The sequence below is a fragment of the Mustela nivalis genome (assembly GCF_964662115.1).
Source record: "Mustela nivalis genome assembly, chromosome: 17".
Classification (NCBI taxonomy): Eukaryota; Metazoa; Chordata; class Mammalia; order Carnivora; family Mustelidae; genus Mustela; species Mustela nivalis.
This window is the reverse complement of record NC_139036.1, coordinates 46,579,874-46,605,039: the sequence shown is the minus strand read 5'-3', so window position 1 is coordinate 46,605,039 and position 25,166 is coordinate 46,579,874. Positions and strand designations below refer to the sequence as shown.

The 25,166-nt window shown below is 38.7% G+C and overlaps 1 protein-coding gene across 6 annotated transcripts in view; it reads right to left on the bottom strand.

Annotated features, from left to right (window-relative positions):
- Positions 1-25,166, bottom strand: part of EFCAB3 (EF-hand calcium binding domain 3) — a 163,484-nt gene that overhangs the window by 40,568 nt on the left and 97,750 nt on the right. For all 6 annotated transcript variants that reach the window (XM_082706472.1, XM_082706474.1, XM_082706473.1 and 3 more), the window contains 13 exons: positions 24,607-24,711; positions 23,715-23,768; positions 21,714-21,818; positions 17,466-17,519; positions 16,776-16,880; positions 15,339-15,392; positions 14,782-14,886; positions 13,607-13,660; positions 12,900-13,004; positions 12,335-12,388; positions 10,389-10,493; positions 7,001-7,054; positions 5,127-5,231 (listed from right to left, as the gene is read on the bottom strand). In XM_082706472.1, coding sequence (XP_082562598.1) covers positions 5,127-5,231; positions 7,001-7,054; positions 10,389-10,493; positions 12,335-12,388; positions 12,900-13,004; positions 13,607-13,660; positions 14,782-14,886; positions 15,339-15,392; positions 16,776-16,880; positions 17,466-17,519; positions 21,714-21,818; positions 23,715-23,768; positions 24,607-24,711 — 1,059 coding nt within the window. The remainder of the gene's footprint in view (positions 1-5,126; positions 5,232-7,000; positions 7,055-10,388; positions 10,494-12,334; positions 12,389-12,899; positions 13,005-13,606; positions 13,661-14,781; positions 14,887-15,338; positions 15,393-16,775; positions 16,881-17,465; positions 17,520-21,713; positions 21,819-23,714; positions 23,769-24,606; positions 24,712-25,166) is intronic.

Below are 25,166 nucleotides of genomic sequence, written 5' to 3'. Positions count from 1 at the left end.
TCTACTTCTTCAATACAGTTCCTCTTTTCTATGTTTCAAAGTATGAAACTCCAAAAATTACATGTAGAGAAGGGATATTACAAGAACAACTAAGGCTCAAATCTGACATCATCTTTTCTGAACTCAGACAGATGACATTAAAAAAAAATAGTTATGAAGTGACTATATTGGCAAATTGCTCAGAGTTGGAATAGGTAGAGAAGGACCTGCTCTGTGTTTCCTTCTACCAAGGATTTCTTGAGAACCAACATATTTGGGGTGGTAGACTTGTCACTCTTGAGGGTACAGAGTATGTTTCTCTGGCTGGAATGATCTTCCCAAACTTGTTCAGCGTAGGGTCTTCTCCAGAAAACCCCAGTCTTGGCTAAATGTCCCCTTAGCACCTTCTGCATACACATAGCACCTTTTTTAAGATGATGGAAATGTACTAGAATGACTGTGGTGATAGTTGCTTGTATCTGTCAGTACTGAAAACCATCCCATTACATACTTAAATGGATAATTGTTGGGTATGTGACCTCTATCTCAATAGGGCTGTTAAAAATGTTGATTGAAAAAAAAGAATGAGTTTTATAGCACAATACCATTTAAGGAAATTAAATACCACACACATTGCATTTTTATTTTATTTATTTTTAAATTTTATTTATTTATTTAAAGATCTTATTTATTTACTTGACAGAGATCACAAGTAGGCAGAGAGACAGGCAGAGAGAGAGGAGGAAGCAGGCTCCCTGCTGAGCAGAGAGCCTGATGCAGGGCTTGATCCCAGGACCTTGGGAGCTGAAGGCAGAGGCTTTAACCCCCTGAGCCACCCAGGTACCCTAATATTGCATTTTTAAAGGGATAAACACATATCTAAAATACACATGAGGGATGTGGGTTGGAAGGATATACAGTAGCTATAATAGAGAATGTACCTATGTTGGGGGAAGGAAATAGGAATGGAAGTAGGTGGTAAAGGGGAAAATAATAAAACAAAACACAAACTGTCCTTGCATGGACCAATGATGATAGTGTGCCATAACTGAGGAGTTTGATTAGCTCAGTTGTATTTGTATGTATCTGCTGTTTAAGGAGAAGTCCACTCTCTCCCCACAAGAACAGCTTAAGGTGCTGGTGGGACAAAAAGGAAGAAATATCCAGTAGGCAGCTGGAAAAAGTGGTGACAAAGAATAATCCAGAGAACAAAAGTCTTCAAACATTTTGGTCTCAGGACTTTTTTATATTCTTAAAAAATTCTGAGGACCTCCAAGAGGTTTATGTGAGTTATAGCTATTATGTGGGTTATCATCACCACATTAGATACTAAAACTGAGAAATTTTAAAAAACGTTTTAAAATAGGGATGCCTGCGTGACTCAGTCGTTAAGTGTCTGTCTTCGGCTCAGGCCATGATCCTAGGGTCCTGGGATCGAGTCCCACACCCGGCTCCCTGCTTAGCAGGGAACATGCTTCTCCCTCTGCCTGCTCTGCCTGCAGCTGCCCCTGCTTGTACTCTCTCTCTATTACAAACAAATAAATAAATCTTTAAAAAATGTTTTAAAATAGCAATAAATCTAGTACATTTTTAAATTTTAATTTTTTTTTATTTTTAAAGAACTTATTTATTCATTTGACAGACAGAAATCACAAGTAGGCAGAGAGACAGGCAGAGAGAGAGGGAGAAGCAGAAAGCCTGATGTGGGGCTTGATCCCAGGACTTTGGGATCATGACCCAAGCCAAAGGCAGAGGCTTTAACTCACTGAGCCACTCAGGCATCCCAGTACATTTTTAAAAAATTTATTTTTTATTTATTTTCAGCATAACAGTATTCATTATTTTTGCACCACACTCAGTGCTCCATGCAATCCGTGCCCTCTATAATACCCACCACACGGTACCCCAACCTCCCACCCCCCTGCCAATTCAAACCCCTCAGATTGTTTTTCAGAGTCCATAGTCTCTCATGGTTCACCTCCCCTTCCAATTTCCCCCAACTCCCTTCTCCTAACTCCCCATGTCCTCCATGCTATTTGTTATGCTCCACAAATAAGTGAAATCATATGATAATTGACTCTCTCTGCTTGACTTATTTCACCCAGTACATTTAAAAAAAAAAGATTTTATTTATTTATTTGTCAGAGAGAGAGAGAGAGAGAGAGCGAGAGCGAGCTCAGAGTAGGGAGGGTCAGAAGGAGAAGCAGACTCCACGCTGAGTGGGGGGTCCGACTCGGGACTTGATTCCAGGACCCTGGGATTATGACCTGAGCTGAAGGCAGGTGCTTAGCTGACTGAGCCATCCAGGTATCTCTAAATCTAGTATATGTTAGCATATTTTTTAATGAAAAATATATATTAATTGAAAATGAAAAAATTAAGGCATTAAAATTAGGGGGAATAGTAGTGTTACTGACTGAACATTGGTGTCTCTCCAGATTCATATATTAAAATTCTGTCTCCAGTGTGATGGTATTAAGAGGCAGGGTTTTGGGGAGGTGATTAGGATTGGATGAGATCCTGAAGACAGACCCTCATGAATGGGATTACTGACCCTATGGTTGAGAAGAGAGACTGCTGCTCTGTGCTCTCTGCCATGTGAGGAAACCACCAGAAGGTGACAATCTGTAGCCCAGGAGAGGCTTCTCACCAGAACTCAACCTTGCTGGCACCCTGATATCAGGATTTCTGGCTCCAGAACTGTGAGAAATAAATTTCTGTTGTTTAGAAGCCACCTAGTGTATGGTATTCTTGTTATAGCGGCCTAGGCAAAAATAGCATTGTTTTACATTTTTGCAAATCTCTTTAATGTCTGGCTTAATAGAAGACAGCTGGGATCCTCAATCTGTTTCTACATTTAGTTTTCTGTGATATGTTTTTTTCAGTTGAAGAAAATCTGGCCTTATAGAGTTATGTAGTCAGAAAAGAAATATTTTATTATTTTACTTATTTTTTTTTGAGAGAGAGAGAGAATACGTCAGGTGGGGGGAGGGGCAGAGGGAGAGAGAGAAACTCAAGCAGGCTCCATGTCCAGTGTGAGCCTGACAAGGGGCTCAATCTCATGAGCCTGAGATCATGACCTGAGCTGAAATCGAGAGTCTGATGCTCAACTGTCTGAGTCACCTATAGTCACCCAGAAAAGAAATATTTTAATAGGTTTTTCAGATATGTCATGTGTGAATATATCATATAACTTATTAGAAAAGTTACTGTACACTTGTGAGTGAATGAGAATGATAAATGCAAATATTGTTTTAGTGTTATTTAAAAAATAGTTTTAATCTCATGGTAATTTGAGAACTGCTGCCATAGAGAGCTGATAATGAAGCAACAATCAAGGAGTGATATCATCAAAAGACGGAAGGAATTAAAACTGAGAAGACTGAGAAACAAACCCTCGATTGTTCCTATGTTCGGAAGATAGAATAAGTGAGGCTGGCAAAGGAAATTATTCATGATTTTGGATTCTAAGGGCTATTTCTGTAGCCTCACAGGCTACATGAGTGGGGAAGCCAACTGCAAGGATTCAAAGAGAATGTGAAATAAGGAAGCAGAAGTGGCTCCTGTAGACAATTAAGCAGCAGATTGAGAAAGGAATAAGGGATGAATGATCATAATTAGGAAGCAGAAGAACCAGCTGAAGGTTAGTGTGTAAAAGGACTGAGGGACCATGTGCTTCTTCATAGGCAGAGTAGAGAGAAAGAGATGAAACTGAATGTATTGGAAAGGAATTATGAAAGAAATGATTTTTTGTAAAAATATTGAACCATTATGTTGTCATTATGTCGTACACCTGAAATAAAATATAAGGTTGTATTCCAATTATATCTCAATTTAAAAAATAATTTTTGACAAAGTGGGAGATGATCAAGTCAAGAGCAATGGATTTGGAGGTGCTGAAAGGAGCCTTTTCTCCATTGGAGAGAGGAGAGGAAGAAAGTCTAGGTGAACAAGAAGAAACGGTAAACTGGAGAGAACAGAAAGTGATGTTTGCCACGAATAGGTTCAAACTGATTGCTTTAAAACTGGAATTTGAGAAACATACTGGTTCAGTGTTTTACCTCCTATTTTCAGTTAGGCTTAGCAGAGAAAACCAAGCCTGCACTACCTGCTTCACTCTTATATTCCTTGCATCTAGTATAGTGCCTGCACATATTCAATGATCAATAAATATTTGTTGGTTGAATCAATCAATATACAATCTTATACATTCAAGGTCAGAATTCAAGCAACATCACTGAGGCATTATGGTAAGAAATGTTACTCCCCAAATGCTCCCAGATCACCTTTTTTTTTTTTTTTTTTAAAGAAATCAGAACAACAAAGAAAGTAGTAGAAATAAAAGAAGACTAATCTAAAGTAGCTATAGAACAGAACAGTCTGCAGATAAGTCATGTAGCCAGATTCAATAAACGATAATAAAAATCTCAATAAGCAAACAAAAAACAAGCATAAATGAAATAAGTTAACCCTTAACTACCCTGCTTCCTCTTGTGTACATCTCCCTAATACTCATTTTTATTTTTTTAATTTCAATTACCCTAATATTCTTTATTCTTATTTTTGGGCTGGAATCTCACCCTCAAGCACAAATTAAATATTGCTTGTACTTGTGACTTAAGAAATGAAAGTCCAGGTATAATTGTAATCTATCATTTCTACATCTTTGAAGACCTTCATGGGGAAGTGTGGTCCATACAGTGGTAGCACTGGCATCATTGGGAACTCGTTAGAAATGCAGAATTTTTCAGGATCCAACTCAGACCCAAATCACATTCTGTGTTTTAATAAATGCCCAGGTGACACATATGCATGTTCAAGTTTGGGAAGCATTGTTGTAGATGATAAAAAGACAAGGATTGGGCACCTGGATGGCTTAGTCAGTTAAGTGTCTGCCTTTGGCTTAGTTCATGATCCTGGAGTCCAGGACTGAGACCTACATTGGGCTCTCCACTCAGCGGTTAGGATTAGTGGGGAGTCTGCTTCTCCCATGACCCTCCCCACTCTCATGCTTTCTCACTTTGAAATAAATAAATTAAATCTTAAAAAAAAGATAAGGATCAAAAAAAAGATAAGATCCTTAGGATCTTATATACAGGATAACAAAGACAGTTCTAGAAAGACAAGAGAATTTTTAAAAACCTCACCATTAACAGTCAAATGAGACATCAGCTCCTTCATGTCTTCTTCTGTGAGCTCGATCCCCTCACTCACTAGAAATTTGTCTAAGTCCTGGATATCAATCACCTCTCCTTAGAAAAATTAAGAAATAAATTTTAGAAACATTATAGAACTATATATAAAGGATGAAAAAATGCTACTTATATATATGTAAATGTACTTATATATATGATTGTCCACATAGACCCAGAATTAACAGTAGGGTCAGAAAACAGTCCTGTGTCAGGGTGCCTTCTGACACAGTTGGTTAAACATCCAACTCTTGGTTTTGGCTCAGGTCCTGATCTCAGGGTCCTGAGATAGAGCCCTGCGTCAGGCTCTGTGTTCAGTGCAGAGTCTGCACCGGGAGCCTGCTTGAGATTCTCTCTTCCTTTCTCTGCCATATGAATAAATAAATCTTAAAAAAGAAAAGAAAGAAAAGATGGGCGCCTGGGTGGTTCAGTGGATTAAGCCTCTGTTTTCGGCTCAGGTCATGATCTCAGGGTCCTGGGATTGAGCCCTGCATCGGTCTCTCTGCTGGGCAGGGAGCTTGCTTCACCCTTTCCTTCTGCCTGTCTCTCTGCTTACTTGTGATCTCCCTCTCTGTCAAATAAATCAATAAAATCTAAAAAAAAAAAAAAAAGAACAGAAAAAGAAAAAGAAAAGGAAAGTCTTGTGTCTTTAATTCTGGGGGCTACAAAAAACAAAGTATACCATGGGTTAGGAACTGACTGGGATTTATTATAAAATCCATAGTAAATTAAGCTGCATACAGGGATTTGGTTTTATTTTTATTCTTCCTTCAACCCTACTTGAAAATTTCAGGGTTTTTCTACAGGCCAGCTTTTAAAAATATATTTTATTTATTTATTTGACAGAGATTACAAATAGACAGAGAGACCGGCAGAGAGAGAAGGGAAGCAGGCTCCCTGCTGAGCAGAGAACCCGATGCGATGTGGGGCTTGATCCCAAGACCCTGGGATCATGATCTGAGCCGAAGGCAGAGGCTTTAACCCACTGAGCCACCCAGGTGCCCCTCTATAGACCAGCTTTTAAAATTTTATTTTCATTTAAAAATATTTGTTTGGAGTTTGCTTCTCTGATCATTACGCATTCAAGATTTTTATTCATCTCAACACAGAAGTAATTTTCTCTCATTCATCATAAAAACATACAACATTAAAGATTAATAAAGGGGGAAAAATACAATTCTACTACTCTACCACAAAAACCATTGTAGTTTTTAAAATTCCATTTCTGGTCTTTGACAATAAGGCTGTACTTTCATTGTGTGGAAATATAATATACACACAATTCTGTATTTTGCTTTTCCAACCTGATATTACATCATTAACAAATTACATCATTAACATCCAAAGTGCCACATAATCTTTATAGTTGACATTTCAACACATGAAACTCTACTAGCTTACCAGGCCGTGGAGTATGTACTAATTCCTGTACTGTTAGATATCTAGGCTGTTTCAAGTTTCTCTGAAGGGCTTTAAGCAGAGGGTTTCCTCTTTTTATTTAGCTTAACTATTTCCAGAGGATAAATTTCTTGGAGTGAGGTTCGTGTGGGAAAAGGAATAGTTCTTTGACTCTTAATACCTAGCCCTATGTTGAAAAACTCTTTTGGGGAAAGTTTCAGAGAATGTCATGGGCACTGATATATTAACACACATTGATTACTGTTTACCCAAGTTCAGAAGCATCCATAAAAATGGAACATATATGAAAGAATTTAAATATATATGAAGGGGAAATATTTTTCTCCACCAAAATATTGTATTTGCAATATAATATTGTAAAATATTAAGATGTTATTTATAGTATCATTTCATCATAGCTTTCAACTTACCCCTGAACCCACTGATAGCATCCATCACATCATTCAGACTAACTGTTCTATCACCTGTAAGGCAAGGGAAATAAATTTCAGAATCAGACAAACTGATGTTACTGAGACCCTGAAACAATGAAGACCAGAAATATTCAGCAGTTTCTCCTCAAATTTTTCCTAGAATGTGACTGCTCAAAGATAATAGTGCTATCTTAGAAATGAAGAAAGTTTTCAATCTGTAACAAATCATTCTTGTATCTCCCTTCTTTTTGCTTTAGATTAAATTAAGAAGTGATTTGTTACAGTTGAGTATAGCGAGACAGGACAAATGAACCTGACCCTGAGTATTTTTTTAATGTAGTCAGTTAATCAACAAATATTTAGGGGGTAGCTTTTACGTGCCAGGCACTTTGCTAGGCTTTGGGGATACAAAAGTAAACCAACTGCCAGAGTTCTTGCTGTCAAGGAGTGTACATCTAGCAGAAGGAAACAGACAGCATGTAACCAAAATAAAAAGGATCATTTGAGGGACTAAAATAAAATAGGGTTGCATAATAAAGAGCAATGGTAGGGTGCGTTAGACAGGGAAATCAGGGAGAGTCTATTTGGGTTGAGACCTGAATGATGAGAGAAGGGTGGTCATGGAAAGAACTAGGAGAGGAAGACACGGCATGTGTGGCAGCCCTCAGATGGGGATGAAACTGAGCTATTTACCTGGGCTGTCTAAGCTTCCTCACCCAGTATCAGTTGCTGCTTTTTGTTGTAACTGAGGGGCAGAGAAAAGGCTGGGGCGACAGGGGCCAAATCACGAAGGTAACTGTTGGCCCTGATGATAAAGTTGGGGTTTTATTCTGTTGCAGTAGAATGTCATTGGAGGCCGTGAAGAAGGGGAGTAATTTAACCTGACGTCAGCTTTCAGAAGCTCACCCTGGCTGATGTGTGCAGGATGGGGAAACCGGAGGAAGGGGGACAAGACAGGAGATGGTTTCAGTGGCCCAGGAAAGAGATGCTGTCTCTTGGGCTATAGCTGCAGCAGCGGGGACGCAGAGAAATGGATTCAGGACGTATGTTTCAGGTGGAGCCGAGATTTAAATGTGGGATAGAAGGGAAAGGAGGAATCAAGGAAGAAAACTGTTCATCTCCTCTCACCCGCCGCCTTCTCACGCAGCAGAGTAGATGGGATGCCATGACTGAGGGGGGGGAGGGCTTAGTCCTTTTGAGGGGGATTAATTACTAATCCATTAAATTCATGATGCCTTTTGGATATCCACGTGGAGATCTCAAATAGCTAGTTTGAGATACCATTCCTGACTTAGGGAGGATGAGTGGGAGATAGAAATTTGCTCTGGTCAGCTTCATCTGATCCGGTGAGGCTGGAGGCAGTCTCCTAGGAAGAGGAATGAACAAGAGTGGAATGGGAGTGAGGAAGTGGAGACAGAAAGGAGCCGTGAGTTTGGGATTTCTCTTTTTGAACCACGCTGACACACAATATTGCATTAGCTTCAGGCAAAGAGCATGGAGATTTGACAACTTTGCAAATTATGTTCAGCGCAAGGGTGGCCACGACCAGTCACCACACAACATGAAGCAATGACAACGTTCTGAGAGGTTCTGCTGTGAAGAGAGCTAAGAGGTGGAGTGGTAGCAGCAGGGGACCAGGGGGAAGACGAAAGCATAATCTGCAGGGCAGTGGGATCTACAGAGAGAGAGAGCAGAGAGGGAGAACCTGAGGACTCAGGCGAAAAGGGGAAACTGCAGCAGTGCAGTCTTGGAGGAGGCAAGGGGAAATGAGATCCTGGGCACCAGCGGAAGGGCCCGCCCACCACAGGGGCAGAGGTGATGGCCTCTAGGTGGCAGGGAGCTAGAGCGGGAGTTCTGCACTCCGCTGGGCTCTATCTAGCGCCTGCTTGGTGACTCGAGTTCATCACATTCAGTTGTGGGATGGAGTAATGTCCCAGCAATCTGGATGGTGAGTTGGTTCACACATCTGTTTTCTAAGTGGAAGAATTAAAATTATGAATGTCAGAAGGGTTGGTTGGTTATGGCAGGGGCCTTTTCAGTTCTATTTTAGTAAAATTATAAAAAATACCTGCCGGTAATATAGGAAGGGGAACCAGGTTCCGTGGCTCAGGGTTCTGCTTCCATCTACGTGATTTCAGAGCTGCAAGCCAGCTTTTCAACTCTTTCCTTGTGGGTGTGTATGCACATTAAAAAAAAAAAAATCTCCAGCTACTCTGAGCTATCTGCCTGTGACATTTAAGCTTCTTCACACAGGATAAGTTGCTGCTTTTGTTCTGGTCACAAGGTGGCACATATTTTGAATGGGCTTCTCCAATTTTCCCCATAAGCTCACTTTAGTGGGCAATTTTAATTTTCTAGAAAGGGAGGTTTTTCAGGCATTCTTGTATTGTGTTATGGCAGGAAAATCTGCAAGTAAATAAGCTGGAATGATAAAGGTCAGAGAGTGTGTAGATGAAACAGATTTTGGGGGTGATAAAGTATTAGTATTAGTCAAGTATTAGGTGAGCAATTAAAGGGATGGGAGTAAAAGATGATTAAAATTAGAGAGGTCAAGGAACAGGAGGCCAGTGTGTTGCATGGGTGACTTATATCAGGAATTAGGATTTAATCAGGATTTCTTAACCTGGGGTCTATGGGCTCTCTAATGATAGAATTCAGGGAGTCCTTGAGCTTGAATGGGAAAAAAAAATACAGCTGACCCTTGAATGACATGGGTTTGAACTGTGGGGGAACAATATTATGTGGACTTTTTTGATAAATACAGTACAGTTCTGTAAAAGTATTTTTTCCTTCTTTTTTCTAGCTTACTTTATTGTAAGAATACAGTATATAATACATACAACATATAAAATATGTGTTGATTGACTTACATTACTGGTAAGGCTTTTGGTCAATAGTAGGCTATTAGTAAATTTGGGGGGAGTCAAAAGTTATATGCAGGATGGCTCAGTCAGTTAAGTGTCTGCTTTCAGCTCAGGTCATGGTCCCAGGGTCCTGGGATAGAATCCTACATCGGGCTCCTTGCTCAGCAGGAGGCCTGCTTATCCCTCTCTCTCTGCCCTTCAACCTGCTTGTGCTCACGCGTGCTCTCTCTCAAAGAAATAAATAGGCGAGAATATAATGAGCATAGGGGCGCCTGGGTGGCTCAGTTGTTAAGCAGCTTCCTTCGGCTCAGGTCATGATCCCAAGGTCCTGGGGCTGAGCCCCACTTCAGTCAGGCTCCCTGCTTGGCGGGAAGCCTGCTTCTCCCTCTGCCACTCTCCCTGCTTATGTGCTCTATCTCTCTCTTGCTCTGTCTCTCTTTGTCAAATAAATAAATAAAATCTTACAAAAAAAAAGAATACAATGAACACAGATAAGAGCACAATGATGCCTTAACACTTACCAACAGTTGGTACTTGGGTCATTATTTCCTCAAGGTCATCCTCCTTGAGTTTAATCCCCATGTTTTCCAAGACGGATTTTACTTTTCTGAGTTTGACCCTTGGTCCTTAAGAAAGAGGGGCATGAAATAATTTCATGAATATTGGTGCTTAAGACTGAAGAATGCGAATCATGGTCATGCATCATAAATCCCAACTGGAGGGTAAACCACAAGGCCTTAAAGAAACCATTAATACATATATATCTCCCAGATTTAGATATGTCTGTTGAAAATAGGAAAAAATTGAGAAAGATAACCTTTGAGAAAAAGGTAAACAGTAAACAGTATTTACCTTTATGGGGAGGGATGAGATTGGTGAGAGGTAGAGGGACTCTCATTTTTTAAAAAATTCATATATAATTGACATATAAACATTTTCATATGTATAATATATGTACAGTTTCATATGTACAACATAATGATTTAGTATTTGTATATATTACAGTGTGATCATCACAATAATTCTTGTTAAAATCCATCACCATACAAAGTTACAGTTTTTTTTTTTCTGGTAGTGAGAACTTTTAAAATCTGTTCTCTTAGCAACTTTCAAATATACAACATGATATTACTATCTATAGTCACCAAGCTGTACATTAGATCCCCATGACCTGACTTACACTTCTTTTATCTGTTTTCCATCTGGTAGAACTAGATAGTTTTTCTTGTAGTATTTGGTACTTTAACAATATATTTCTAATCAAAAATTAAAAATGGAATTGTTTACAGCAGAAGTAGTATAAGGAGTAGAGATAGGATATTTTCCTTAATACCCACCCAGGGGAATTTCAGGTTTTTTTTTTTTTAAAGATTTTATTTATTTGAGGGGCACCTGAGTGGCTCAGTGGGTTAAGCCGCTGCCTTCGGCTCAGGTCATGATCTCGGGGTCTTGGGATCGAGTCCCACATCGGGCTCTCTGCTCAGCAGGGAGCCTGCTTCCTCCTCTCTCTCTCTCTCTCTGCCTGCCTCTCTGCCTACTTGTGATCTGTCTGTCAAATAAATAAATAAAATCTTAAAAAAAAAAGATTTTATTTATTTGAGAGAGAGGGAGTGAGAGAGAGCATGAGAAGGGAGAAGGTCAGAGGGAGAAGCAGACTCTCTCCAGAGCAGGGAGCCTGATGTGGGACTTGATCCTGGGACTCTGGGATCATGACCTGAGCCGAAGGCAGTGGCTTAACTAACTGAGCCACCCAGGCACACTTTTTTTTTTTTTTTTAAAGATTTATTTGTTTGGCAGAGAGAGAGAGCACAGCAAGGGGAGCAGCAGGCAGAGGGAGGAGGAGAAGTAGGTCCCTGCTGAGCAGGGAGGCCTATGCAGGGCTCAATCCCAGGACCCTGGGATCATGACCTGAGCTGAAGGCAAATACTCAACCAATTGAGCCAACCAGGCGCCCTTCAGTTTTCCATGAGAGGTGAACAGGGAGGAAATGGCACATCTACTTAGAGTTGAAGCGACAACCAGTCTGTACAATTCTACCTAGAAAACAGTGATAGAACTTCCTCCAGTAAGATGATACTTCTCCTTATATCCCCAAATGTCAATGTGCCCAAAGAAAAATGGCAAGTTATAAGTCCATAACAATGGATCAAAAAATTGGCAAGAAGCAGGGGTGCCTGGGTGGCTCAGCTGGTTAAGCATCGGACTCCTCCTGATTTTGGCTCAGGTCATGATCTCGGGGTGGTGAGATTGAGTCCTCCATCGGGCTCTGTGCTCAGTGGAGTCTGCTTGAGATTCTCTTTCTCTTTCTTTCTGTCCTCCTCCCACTTGTGCAGACAAGCTCTCCTTTTAAATAAATAAAATCTTAAAAAAAAAAAACCAGCAAGAAGCAAAGTTGGAATGTTTAAAAACAAATGGTAAACACGAGGATTTTATTTTTATTTGCACTTTCACTGTGTTTCTCACTCACCATTGAGGGCCTTCACGCCTTTTAGCAACCTGTTTTTATATATTTTTCCATCAGCTGTAAGACAAGACACAATTAAGAACAGAGGTTAAATGAAGGGAAGATTAACAAAGACAGCACAAAGACAATACAACATCTATAATTTCAGGGGGAAAAAACCTTTCAGATTTCTTCAGGATTTTATTTATTTTGCCCTCAAATAAGAATGAAATCAAAGATAAAGCTTTCACTGATATAAATCTACTTGTGGTTGAATTTAAAAGTCTTTATCTCCCTATTTCTCCCCCTTTCCTTCCTACTCTTACTCCCCTGGTTTTCTTCTTTCCCTTGGTCATGACTTAGGGAAGGTGATGCTCCTAGGGGGAATGGGATAATTTAGTCTTGATGGTGGGGACCTGTGAAAGATGTTGCCAGTTTCCAATATTAAAATGTAAGTGACAAGAACAGGATTTCTTCTTTTTGTGAAACTGTGCTTTCTAAATGTGTTTTACTGGACATACACGTAATTTCAGCAGTTTTCACACACAAGCCCATAAATCTGGGTTTCAAAGATGTGCTAAATACTCACCATGAATGGGCAAAGTTTTCAGCAGCTGCTTCTTTTCCTCATCAGTGAGTACCAGTCCCATTTTCCTCACCACATTGCTCAGATTATTGACATTAACTTTCTCTCCTTTGGAAATATGGAAATTGTTAACATATAAGAATTTTAGGAATGGGGGAAGGATTTCAAATGATGAAAAAGATGACCTATGGGCTATAGGCTTAATTAGAAGAGCAAATTGACAATGAAACTTGTTAACTTATATAGATTCTGAGTACACGTATGTGTATAGATCATGTCAGAAATAAAATTTATACCTTTAATTCAAGCAAAAAGAAAAGCACATAAAATCTTAGGTATAAGTTGAACGCCAATATATAGCCTGAATTATGGGGTCTTTTGACACAGTGATCATATTTCCTGGATGGCCTACAAAAGCTTCATCTTGGGATTGAACAGAGTTCATCTCTAGTTTTGTTGTTTAAACAATGGTGAAGTAGAAAATATTATTGGCCCAAACTCCCCATAATATAGGTCTAAACAGGAAAAACACCAAAGCAAACGGTAAGGTTATAAAACAAACATTTAATCATTAAATTTGTAGCGGTTCAACTTAACATGTCAGTAATAGTCTGAAGAGAAAACTTCTACTTAAAAACATCTTTTTTTTTTTTTTAAATAAAGCATTAGGGTCTTAGTTAATAATGAATTTCCTTTTTACCACAACTTACCTGTAAAAGCTTTTGCATCATCCATCACCGCATTCAAATCAACCATTTTATTCTCTGTAAGAAAAGACAATTTAGGCACAGAGACCAACCTTAGACTTAGAAAAATGATATGAAAAATTTAAGTTGAGGGGGTTGTCTGGGTGGCTCAGTTGGTTGGGCGTCTGCCTTCAGCTCAGGTCATGATCCTGGGGACCTGGGATTGAGCCTTGCATCAGGCTCCCTGTTCAGTGGGGAGCCAACTTCTCCCTCTCCCTCTGCTGCTCCCCTTGCCTGTGTTCTCTCTCTGTCAAATAAATAAATAAAATCTTAAAAAAAAAAAAGAAAAATTTAATTTGTAATACAAAGAATTCCAACTCAGCAGCTACAGATAGGGGCAGGAGATGTTTGCTGGTGACAGTGGCCTCCCTTGGCCACACCTGCCAACTTCCTATTAGTTGAGAGTAGGAACCCTGAGTTAGGGAAGAAGGACAATTTGTTTATTTTGGTTTGGCATGTGCTGACTGTGCTGGAAGATGTGCTGTCTGGCTCTCTTATAAGTTGTTTTTCTTCAAGTTTTTTTTTTTTCAAAGATTTTGTTAATTTATTTGAGAGAGAGTGAGAGAGAGCATGAGGGGGGAGGGGAGGCAGAGGGAGAAGAAGACTCCTTGCTGAGGAGGGAACCTGATATGGGGCTCAGTCCCATGACCCTGAGATCATGACCTGAGCAGACACTTAACCAACTGAGCCACCTAGGCAACCCTTGCATGAGGTTTTTAATGGGAAACCACTGGCTCTATGTTTGAATCTAAGAGTTCTCTAACTCAGGAACTTTTAGCCTGGGACTCACCCATTAGCAAATTCTTTCTAATGAATTCTATCATCTTTGCCTCTGTGACATTTTTATCCACCTAAATTGGTCTTATTCAGTCATTGATGAAACCTTATCTTATTTAAAAAAAAAGTGTACAAGGAAAGGAAAGGAAAGGAAGGCAGATATAGGAAAGAAATATAGCAAAATGGTAATATTTGTTAACTCTAGCCAGTGGATACACAAGTGTTTGTTTTCTGTTTTGATAGATGTTTGAAATATTTCATAAGTTTTTCAAAGAGATTAAAAAATAGCTTTATTTTCAGAAGACCTCATAGAGAGGCCCTAAGATTTGCCCTGTGGTACACTGGTTATCTGAAAGACTTACCATCAATAGGCAGGTGGTTCAGTAAGTCCTGGTAGTCCTCTTTCTTAAGCTGAATCCCCATGTTCTTTACAATGGTGTTCAGGTTCTTGACACTGACTTTTTTCCCTTAGGAGAGAAGAGGATGTAAATAATTCAAGTAAGTCCAGGAAGTGGATGATTCCAGCCTCGAGTGTGCACCCACTGTAAGCACAATGGAACACTGGCCCTTTGAATGACCCCAGATAATCAGTGTTTGAGTTGAGAGGAGAAAATGCGCCCTCATCATTGTGCTATAACTTTTAATTGAAATAATCATGGATGAGAAAGAAGAATTAGATAAGTCCGATGAATTGATAAAGATAACCAGAGTAAATGAAATCAAAATCTCAAAGTTGCTGCATATTACTAAGAATAAATTCCTCAAATGTAGTTATACTGAAAGAAGAGTGGTGGGTTATGAGGCGATGTTCAGTGTCACTAAACCAGTGGAATAGTGACACAGCACGATTCTAATCAGAAATCTAAAAAAGAAAATGCAAAGCACAATAAATTTTAGCTGCTGTTCCCATGATTCTCACCTTTGAGCGGCTTCACACTCTCCAGTAATCTCTTCTTATACACCTTTCCATCTCCTGTGAGATAGGGTAAAATTCAAGTCAAAAGAAAAAGGAACTATAATTTGTAAAGACATTTTATTTAATTCTAGAAATTTATTCTGTCTCACCCTCAAATAATTATAAAAGGAATGCCCACATCGTGGTCAGTCTATTCCCTAATTGGAACACATGGCAGTAACTGATGCAGGCTACATATAACCCACATATGTGTTTCTTTCCTTTTATTTTTCCCTTCTTGAACTGCACTTCAACCCCTCTGTCTTTCTCTTTTTCTTGCCCATGCTCTAGGCCCATAAGGTATTCATATATGTTTAGCCTGAACAGTAGAGTCTATAAAGGGATTTTCTTAAAAATAGCAATCAACTCAAACAGTAGCATAAAACAATATTTAAGTATATTTTGTTCCTTAAACAAACTCTTTTCATAAATTGAGGGGAAATTCAACAGGGGCAGAGAACATGGGACATCTGCCAGCCCAATCTATCTCTACAGGTGCTGTCTGTCCCCCCCTTCCTGTGGAAGGAGTGTCTACAGTGTTGACAGAAACAGTGCTTGGCATGTGGCTGTAGTTGTCTCCATTATAGTCCATCTGCTTCTTTGTGCATCTCTACCCTGTTCCCCCAGAGCCAATATCCTAAGCATGCTGCAGTTCTCAAAGCTGGCCCCTTGAGAGTGATCTGGGGGGATGCTAGAAATAGGGAGTGGCCATAGCTTTAGGTATATGTGAGGGGAATATGGATGGGCACTGAGCATTTGCTCCCTGGGTTCCTGCTTCTGCCATCAGGAGTACTAGCACCCACCAAGATGTGTAGGCTTGCTCTTGTTCGGGGGACAACTGGGGACAGGTGCTATAGGGTGAGGGGAAGAACATCTCCATGGAGGTCCCTGAGAGTGGACAGGAGGCACAGGTGAAGCACAGGCTGGCCTCTAGGGTCTCTGGGGACAAGCATATGCACGTTCCCTGGAGGTGGAATTTTTGAGAGACAGACTGGCTACATCACTGACCAATCAGAATCAAATGTTGACAGTTTAACGTATGGTCCTGGTGGTCCCCTGCTCTCAGGTGTTTATCTTTTAGTTGCTGGATTATGGGGAGATGGGAGGGCTATCAGGGGTAGGAATGAGGATGTGGGGGCACATTCAGGAGGCTACAGAAGAATTTATCTGTGTAGCATTTGAGATATATATCAAAGGGTCCACTGACTGAATGGAAAAGAGAGAAATTTCTCACTTACAAGCTTCTCACTTCTAAACTAAAGCACAAGTGACAAGAATGGGGTTTTTTATGTCTGGAATGCATTTTCCTTAGGGAGTTTCTTAGGGGATTAGACAATTCTCACCCAGAAGCCCACAGAACCACAATTCCCTGAGCACCATGATGGCATGTTAAACACTCACTAGAGACTGGCAGAGTTTTCGACAGCATCAACTGTTCTTTTTCAGTAATCTCAATGCCCATGTTTCTTAGCACATTTTTTAAGTCGTTGGCTTCAACTTTTTCTCCTTTGAATAGATGGGAATCATTTCAGGTGACAATATTAAAAAATACAATTATTCTAAACTATGAAAGACATAACCCCATACAGGATTATTTCTAACCACAGGATGAAACTGAAATACATGAGCTGACTTCACTTACACAGAGTTATTGTAAAATTCAGTGCCTGAAAATTTTCTTTAGTCAAAATAAGAATATAACACTCCTATTCTGCATATGGGTCAATATAGCATGGAGTAAAAATGCCTGATGATTTATGATGGTATAATGAGTATACATAATTGTACTGGTAAGGAATATCTCTGTTACTGCTCCATGACCTGAATTATGAGCTGCACCTGTATTTTGATTCTTTGAACACTAGAGAAATGAACACATGACTGTCCAAAATATTTGAGTGTGCCCACACTTCTAAATCTCTAATGATCTATATTATTGTCAATAAGACAAAATCATCAATAAATAAGTAAAAGAGCAAAGCAAACTTACTAACGATGGCTGAAGGGGGTAAACTACTGCTTTAAAAAAATAATTCTCTATAAAGTGTCAAGATCTCAATTTTATGATGTCTTATACAAGTTCTCACTCACCTGTAAAAGCACCAGCAGCTTCCATTAATGTATCCAAATCAACCTTTTCATCTTCTGTAGAAAAATTCAGGATTTAGATTCAGATGAACAAAACTAGACTTGAAAAATTAAATTCTTTTTTTTTGAAAATTAAAGAAAATTCTTTTAAAGATTTTATTTGTCAGAAAGAGAGAGAGAGAGAGAGAGAGAGAGAACAAGCAAGGGAAGCAGCCAGCAGAGGGCAAAGCAGCCTCCCTGCTGAGCAAGGAGCCGGATGCAGGACTTGATCCCAAGTCGCTGGGATTACTACCTGAGCCAAAGGCAGATGCTTAGCTGACTGAGCCACCCAAGCACCCCCAATATAGAAGTCATTTTTAAAATAAACTTTTAAAAATATGATTTTAAGAGTTTTAAAAAAGATTTTATTTATTTATTTGAGAGAGAGAGAGAGAATGAGAGAAACAGAGCATGAGAGGGGGGAGGGTCAGAGGGAAAATCAGACTCCCCGCTGAGCAGGGAGCCTGATGCAGGACTTGATTCTGGGGCTCCAGGATCATGATCTGAGTTGAAGGCAATTGCTTAACTAATTGAGCTACCCAGCCATCCTTAAAAGTTTTTCTTACACATTATTTATTTGACAGAGAAAGAGAGAGAGACAGTGACAGCACAAGCAGGGGAAGCAGTTAGCAGAGGGTGAAGGAGAGGCTCAATCCCAGGACCCCAAGATTACGACCTGAACTGAAGGCAGATGCTTAACCGACTGAGCCACCCAGGTGTCCCTTAAAATTTTTTTAAGTAATCTCTAAAACCAACGTAGGACTTAAACTCATAACCCTGATATCAAGAGTTGCATGCTCTACTGACTAAGCCAGCCAGGTGCCCCTATCTAAATTCCTAAATAAAATTTGGTGTATGGAATCCCAATAATTTTTCATGCTTTTTTTCTAAAATTTTTATTATAGTTTCAATTCACAGGAACATATGACAAAAAGGTTTGAGCTTTAAGTATATATCCATTCAATTAGCATGACTTCTTTTTTATTTCATAAGCTATTAAAAAATCTTTTTAAAAAAAGATTTTATTTATTTTGAGAGAGAGAGAGAGAGAAAGAGAGCATGAATGGGAGTGGAGAAGCCAGCTGCAATCAGCATGAATGGGGGGAAGGGCAAACGGAGAGGCAGAAGCAGACTCCCCACCGAGCGGGAACCCAATGTGGGACTTGATCCCAGGACCCTGAGATCCTGATCTGAGCTGAAGGCAGACATTTAACAGCTAAGCCATCCAGGTGCCCCAGCTATTAAAAATCTTTAGAATGTCATGGTGAATGGAATGTTTTGTTTGTTTGAAGTTAGTTCTATCCTAGAGGTCAATTTTCCTTTTTTTAGACCTGGTTCTCTTGCACTTAGTAGAAGGCTGAGATGGGTTAAGCCACAGTTCTCAAAGTGTGGTCCAGGGACCTCTGTTGTCACCCACCCTTTGCCTTTTACACTTTTGACATTTGCACTGGTGGTGCAAAAGCAGAGATGGGTGAAACTGCTGGCATCTCCCATGAATCAAGGCCATGGCAACAAATGTACTACTAGTCATGGTGTTCTCCATTGTACATACTGGGAGTATAAGAATGTCAGTTTCACTTAAGAATGTTCTTGATAATGTAGCAAAAGGTATTGATTTTATTAAATCTTAACCATTGAGAACAAACTTTTCAATATTCTGTACAATGAATTGAGAAGTTTGTATAAAGCATTTCAGTTGCTTAAGAAAATATAATGATTTCTTGAGGAAAATAACCTGTATGATTGTTTGAGTCTCAAGAAAATTAGCTTTTTCATGAACACCATTTTTAGTTGGAAAAATGGAGAAAACCTAGAGTTTGGTATTTGGGAATCATCTTCTTGAAAATGTACAAAGTGAGCCTGTTATCTTAAGAAAAGAATTGATGGTAGATGTTTTAATGGTATAGTTTAAGCTCTCAAACAAAAATTTAAATTTAGAGAACCTTATATCTGCATCATGACTTGATAGGTTCTCAATACTTAAACACTTTTAAAATTAGATTGGTGATATGATTAGATAAGAACAACTGTGAGTTTTTATTTTTATTTATTAAAAAAATTTTTTATTTTACTTGACAGACAGAGATCACAAGTAGGCAGAGAGGCAGGCAGAGAGAAAGAGGAGAAAGCAGGCTCCCCACTGAGTAGAGAGCCTGATGTGGGGCTAGTATCCAAAATCTATAAGGAAGTTATCAAACTCAATACCTAAAAAACAAATAATCCAGTGAAAAAATGGGCAGAAGATATGAACAGACATTTCTCCAAAGAAGACTTACAAATGGCCAACAGACATATGAAAAAAATGCTCCATATCACTTGGGATCAGGGAAATACAAATCAAAACCACAATGAGATACCACCTCACACCAGTCAGAATGACTAAAATTAACAAGTCAGAAAATGACAGATGTTGGTAAGGATGTGGAGAAAGGGGAACACTCCTACACTGTTGGTGGGAATGCAAGCTGGTGCAACCACTCTGGAAAACAGCATGGAGGTTCCTCAAAAAGTTGAAAATAGAGCTACCCTATGACCCAGAAATTGTACTACAGGGTATTTACCCCAAAGGTACAAATGTAGTGATCCAAAGGGGCACCTGCACCCCAATGTTTATAGCTGCAATATCTACAATATGGGAAGAGCCCAGATGTCCATCAACAGATGAATGGATAAAGAAGATTTTCATTATATGTAGTATATATATATATATTTCATTATATAATGAAATATACACAGCCACAAAATACATATATATATATATATTTCATTATATAATGAAATACTACACAGCCACAAAAAAATTGAAAAATTGAAATCTTGCCATTTGCAACAGCGTGGATGGAACTAGAGCATATTATGCTAAGAGAAGTAAGTCAATCAGATAAAGGCAATTATCATATTATCTCAGTGATATGTGGAATTTAAGAAAAAAGACGAGGATCATAAAGGAAGAGAGGAAAAAATAAAAGAAGATGAAACCAGAGAAGGAGACAAACCATAAGAGACTCTTAATCATAGAAAACATATTGAGGGTTGCTGGAGTTGGGGAGAGGTGGGAGTATGGGGTGTCTGGGTGATGGACATTAAGGAGGGCATATGATGTAATGAGCATTGCGTATTCTATAAGACTGATGAATCACTGACCTCTACCTCTAAAACCAACAATACATTATATGTTAATTAATTGAATTTAAATTAAAAATATAAAAAAACAATAAAAAAAGGAAAAAAGTTATTCATTTGAGAGAGAGAGAGAGAGAGCAAGAGGCAGGAGGGTCAGATGGAGAGGGAGAAGCAGACTTCATGCTGAGCAGGGAGCCTGTGGTGTGGCTTGATCTCAGGACCCTGAGATCATGACCTGAGCTGACACCAAGAGTCAGATGTTTAACTGACTGAGCCATCCAGGCACCACTGTTCTAAACATTTTTGTCTTCATTCTGTTCCTTTTTCTGTCTCTCCCCCACTCTCATTTGTGCGTGTGTGTGTGTGTGTGTGTATGTGTTAATCATATAAGCAATGAACCTCTGTTTCACACTTCTAGTATCTTTCTTCCTTTCACCAACCACATCCCATTAGCTTTCTCCCTTTATCACCAGATAAAGGTCTTAATAGACCTTTAAAGACCAGATAAGGGTCTTAATAAAGACCCTTATCATCTGGACCTTGGCAGCAGCCTCTAAATTATATCGCTACCACTGGTTTTTCTCTCCCCAGTATGTGTTTCCTCATTGTTTTCAGAGTAGACTAGTCATTGTCTACAGGATAAAGGTACTTATTTATCTATATCTGTATCTGTATCTATCTATCTATCTATCTATCTATCTAGTAGGTTCCACACCCAACATAAGGCTTGAATCTATCTATCTATCTATCTATCTATCTAGTAGGTTCCACACCCAACATAAGGCTTGAACTCATGACCCTGAGATCAAGAGTTGCATGTTCTGGGGCACCTGTGTGGCTCAGTGGGTTAGGCCTCTGACTTTAGCTTGGGTCACGGTCTCAGGGTTCTGGGATTGAGCCCTGCATCAGGTTCCCTGTTCGGTGGGGTGCCTGCTTCCCCTCCTCTCTCTGCCTGTCTCTGCCTACTTGTGATCTCCCTCTCTGTCAAAAAAATAAATAAGATCTTAAAAAACAACAAAAAAAGAGTTGCATGTTCTACTTACAGAGACAGCTAGGTGCCTCAGCATAAAGGAATCCTAAAATGCTCACCAGTAACTGGTAGGTGGCTCTGCAGGTCCTGGATTTCGTTTTCTTCAAGACTGAACCCAGTATTCTGTAGAACATTTTTTAGGTTACCAACACTAACCCTTCCTCCTTAATAAAAACAAGAAAAAGTAAGTAAGGATGTCACAAATGGAAAAATGCAGGCCATCAACCTTACCTAGAAATGGAAGTACAAAGAAGCTATTTACAGCAAGTTGTATGGGAGTCAGAAAGAGCACATGGTACCATAACTGAGCTTCTGAGAGAAATTTATGTGAGGGAGAAAAAAGTAAAGAAAGAGTTTGGCTCCTGGTGAATTAGGCAAAGACAATCATGTTATTCTGGCCAAAAAGTAAGATTTAAAACTTGCTACATTAACAACAGATTACCTTCTTAATATAATTATACTTAAAGAAAAACACCAGTTAATAAGCCAGAATAACTGAAAACTACTGTTACAGTTTTGATCAAGTCACTATAAAATAGGATTTATAGAGTTAATTTCAGATGAGTTAAACAATAAATGAAAAAAGTGAAATCTTAGGAAATCAAAGATTAAGTATATATGATTTTTTATATACTGTCTAGATTCTAAAGGACTTTCTAAATACAAAAAAAGAAGAAATCACGGAAGAAATGACTGACATAATTAAAAACATAAAAATTAAAAATGTCTGTATATCAAAATGAAACATAATGGACAGAGAGTAGATTTGTAGTTGCTCATCTGGGATGGCCATGGTTGAATGGGGAGTGATAGCTAATCAGTACAGTATATTTTTGGGGTGATGAAATGTTCTAAATTGATTGTGGTGATGGTTATGCATCTCTGTTAGTAAATTAAAAACCAGTACACTTTAAATGGGTGAATTACATGGTATGTAAATTACATTTCAATAAACTTTTGTAAAAAATACAAGATAATAAAGTAAAAATGCAAATAACCACCTGGGAAAATATTTTCTATAGCTATGACAATTGTGCTATTATCTTTAATTTATAACGTGGTCATTCAAATTAATAGGAAAAAACCCAAATTAATAGGAAAAAGGTTGGATTCTGATAGGATAATGGGCAAAAGATAGAAACAAATAATTAAAAGACTGAAGGACAGAATGGTATAAAAACAGTTTGTCTTCACTGATAACAAAAAAATCGAAACATTAATTAGATTCTGTTTTTCATTTATCAAATTGGCAAGGATCAAAAAATGTGAAAATAATTTATTGTGGCCAGGGCAAAATGGGAACCTGTACTTTTATCCACTTACATTTATTGCAGCCTTAAACATGTTAAGATTTACTGGATTTACCAGAAGAATCTATCCAAAGAAAATGGCTTAAAGTTGGACAAAGATCACAGATATATAAGAGCAAATCATTGGAGACTTCCTAAGTGTTCAATAAGAAAGGAATGATTAGGTAAATTATAAATACAACCTGATGATAGAGCATTAAAAATGATGTTTACAAAGAATTTTTTTTTAAGATTTTATTTATTTATTTGACAGACAGAGATTACAAGTAGACAGAGAAGCAGGCAGAGAGAGAGGAAGGGAAGCAGGCCCCCTGCTGAGCAGAGAGCCTGATGTGGGACTCGGTCCTAGGACCTTGAGATCATGACCTGAGCCGAAGGCAGCGGCTTAACCCACTGAGCCACCCAGGCGCCCCTTTAAATGACATGGTGGAATTCTTACACTAAAATTTTAGGATTAAGTATAGGATATATAAAATATACAGTAAAAGTTTATTTATACATACATATATACAAAAAAAGAATAGAAAGAACTGTAGTAAAAAAAGGTAATATTACCTGGCATTATGGGTAATTGCATTTTTTCCCTGTATGCTACTTTATATATTCCAGATTTTTCTCAAATAGCCAACACACAGTAGAGACTTGGATATTTGTTGAATAAATACATAATTTCCTGATTGCTTATATGATCAGAAAAAAACAGTTACAACAATCTCAGATTTTATTGTCCTTTTCCTCCTTCTCACTCACCTTTGAAAGATTTCACGCCCTCCAGTAATTCTTTCTCAAACACCTTTTTATCAGCTGTAAGACAAAACATTTTTGAGTTTTTGATGATTCATAGAAATTAGTGTTTACTTTCAGAAAGGGGAGATTTAGAAATTTATCACAATTCATGCTCAGTGAAATGCGAAGTATTTAGAAAACTCAGTGTATTGACTCTATCCCTGGACAGAATACAAGGCCATTGTTAGTGGCTAGTTTGTTGAAATACACACAGCTTTTCCTTTCTCATTTTCTCCTCCCAAGTTTTACTTCATTTTTTCTTTGTTTGCCTTTCCCGCCCTTCTATCCTTTCATGTTCCTCCAGTTTAGACTTTAGATTTCTCTGAAAGGGACAAAAGAAGTTGTCCTATGATGGGACCTCTGACTGAAGAGGCCCCAGCTCCCTAGACCAAAATTTAAATGGTAAGAACAGGATTTTTTTTAAATGCTAGGATTGAGTCTAGCATAAACATAAAATGTTCCGAGCAGTAGAATTTCTTTCTTTTTTAAACAATAATATTTGTTTGTTTATTTGAGAGAGGGAGAGAGAGAGAGAGAGAGCACGAGCACATGGGTGGGGGAGGGGCAAATGAGAGCTGGATCCCAGGACCCAGAGATCATGACCTGAGCTGAAACCATAGTCAGTTGCTTAACTGACTGAGCCACTCAGATGCCCCAAAGAGTAGAATTTCTAATACAAACTTTAAAACAAACCTTCTGTGAAGTTTTGAGGACTTGAGGAGATAGGAGACACTGCAGACATGGTACCTACTTTCCCAGAGTTTAGGATAGTGCCATGCATTAAACAGATCTTCAATAAATGTTTGTTGAATGAGTAAGCTTTTAGATATCAGTGAAATAGAACTTCAATGCTTACCAGAAACTGGCAGAGTTTTCAGAAGCTTTTTATGTTCCTTGTCTGTGATCTTTATTCCCATATCTTTCAGAACATTTTTCAGGTCCTCAGTAGGAATCTTCTCTCCTTCAGAAAGAAATACATATACATAATGAAACATCCCAGGTAGGGTTGGGGGGACGAACTAGGCACAATGAAGCCTTGTTTAGCTAATTTTCTTCCACATAAACTTGTATTTCTGGAAAGTTTCTCCAGATTCTACTGGCACATTCATCCTTTTAGTTGGTCAGGACAAGAAAATCTTAGGAGTCATTCCTGACTTCTCCCTTTACCTAGTTTCCATGAGGAAACTCTGTTGACTCTTTTTATTATTTTTCAGAATTGAGATATAATTGACATGTAACATTATTTTAGTTTCAGGTACACAACATAATGGTTTGATATTGGTTTAAATTATGAAATGATCACCACAATAAGTCTAGTGAAATCCATTACCACAATAACTCCTTTAAAAATATATCCAGAATCCAACTACTTTTTACATCTTCATTGCTTTCTGCCCTGGTAAGAATCACCATCGT